This window comes from Cricetulus griseus, chromosome 9 (assembly GCF_003668045.3).
Source record: "Cricetulus griseus strain 17A/GY chromosome 9, alternate assembly CriGri-PICRH-1.0, whole genome shotgun sequence".
Taxonomy (NCBI): domain Eukaryota; kingdom Metazoa; phylum Chordata; class Mammalia; order Rodentia; family Cricetidae; genus Cricetulus; species Cricetulus griseus.
Window position 1 is genome coordinate 14,916,857 of NC_048602.1, and position 1,747 is coordinate 14,918,603.

The 1,747-nt window shown below is 47.6% G+C and overlaps 2 protein-coding genes across 2 annotated transcripts in view; one reads left to right on the forward strand and one right to left on the reverse strand.

Moving 5' to 3' along the window:
• LOC113837936 (chromatin target of PRMT1 protein-like) overlaps positions 1-669 on the forward strand; it is a 3,406-nt gene extending 2,737 nt beyond the window's left edge. The window contains exon 4 of the mRNA XM_035449130.1: positions 644-669. Within this exon, the coding sequence (XP_035305021.1) occupies positions 644-669 (26 nt within the window). The remainder of the gene's footprint in view (positions 1-643) is intronic.
• Positions 409-1,516, reverse strand: LOC100763179 (chromatin target of PRMT1 protein-like). Its single transcript, XM_035449379.1, has one exon. The coding sequence runs from the start codon at positions 1,432-1,434 to the stop codon at positions 688-690; it is 747 nt and encodes a 248-aa protein (XP_035305270.1). The 5' UTR covers positions 1,435-1,516; the 3' UTR covers positions 409-687.
• Between the last annotated feature and the right edge of the window lie 231 nt (positions 1,517-1,747).

Sequence of the window (1,747 nt, forward strand, 5' to 3'; positions counted from 1 at the left end):
CCCTAAATATGAGTCTCCTTGCTATGTTACTTCCTGCCTGGATCAGCACTTCTCTACTACATTTCCCAGAATCCTCTTTGACTCCTAGTCCTGTCTAACTTCCTGTCTCATTGGCCAAACAGTATTTTATTTAACAATCAATGAGATAAACCTACACAGTACATTCCCCATCACCAGCATTTCCAATTTACTAGCTTCCCCATCAACAGAGCAGACAACCCTTAAGTTTTAGTTATTAATAGGAAGTCTTAAAGAAGATGCAGAACTCTATCCCAGTGACCACACATTATGGACAACACAGGCTCCTTCTGGGGACCTTTATTGGGATCATAAATATGAGCAAAGGAAATATTAATATGTCAGAGTATATGGCAGGTTAGGCAGGGGCTAGAAAAATGTTCACTCACAAGGCCAATGCAGTCCTGTTCAAACAGAAGTCGGGGTGACTTTATAAACACGGAAACAAACTAAACCAAATCAAAGGAAAATAGGGTTTCCTTTAACACAGTATCAAAAAGTAGAGGGAACAGATTAAATGTGCCAACTGGTGGCAGGAAAGTCCACAGCCTATTGTTCTAAGTCCTCCCAGCACCAATCAGGTTTCTTCTCATGTTTTCTCAAGATTATTTTTTTCTTTTAATAGATGTGGTGACTTTTACAAAAGTCTAACAGGTGGGCAGGCAAGCTTCAATCATTAGTTTCAGGATCTGTCTGTGCCATGTAGGCATCCAACTCAGCATCCAGGTGTCCTTTAGTTTTCGACATGTAGGCATCCAATTGGTTGTCCAGCTGTTCCTTGGTCAGTACAGGGCGAGTGAGGGCACCTCTCCTTCGGCCACGACCTTGGCCTCTGCCTCCAAAGCCCTCTCTTCCTGGACATATCATAGCCGGAACTCTACAACAGATTCTGCCATGACCCATGGCTCCACGCCCTAGGCCCACTCTCCCAGGACCTCCACGACCTCGAACACCACCTCTTCTTAAGTCCATTCCTGTAGCTAAGGCTCTTCCACCTTGGAGCAGGTTTTGACCTTGGAGCAACTTCCTGCCCCTAAGCGGGGTCCTGGTGGCACGTGCCCCACGTAGTCCTCCTCGGGGCAAGCCTCTTTGGATTATGGGTAGGTCACTTCCTCCAATAGCTCCCCTGGCCAGGGTACCTATGGGTCGGCCTAAACGTGCCTGGATGTTACTCTTACCCAGGCGCTGCTTTGAGCTTTGCTTAAGTTTTAATACTGCCTGGACAGAGGGCCTGTTCTCCATCTGCAGGGCCAGTCTTCTGTTTCTAGCACTGGCTAGCTGCTGCTGCTGCTGCATCGAAGCCCGCATATTCACTGGCATCGGCTGTTTGTTCTTCAGAATATTAGTAAAGCGCTCATTTAGAGACACCTTGGTGGTGCGTTTTAGCACAACTTTCGGCGCTGACTGTGTAGCCATCTTGAAATCCTGAGAATTGAAGGAGACAGACGCCAGGCCTCCTCAAAGGGTGGCCACCACTTGTGCTGCTAACCTCAGCTAACAGGGGCCGCTGGGGCTAACAAGCTGGCCAGTTAGGTGTGATGGGACCAACTCTGTTTAAATTCCCATCTCGTTTTTCCTTTTTTCTTTTTTTGCCTTTTATTTTTGTTGTTGTCGGTCCTCAAACAGTATGCTGCAAAGCTCACTCGTCGTTGGTTACTTATCTGGCCAGCTGATGCTCCTGCTCCTCAGGCCTTCCCTTGCCTGCCTTTCCTCTGCACCGCGAATTCCT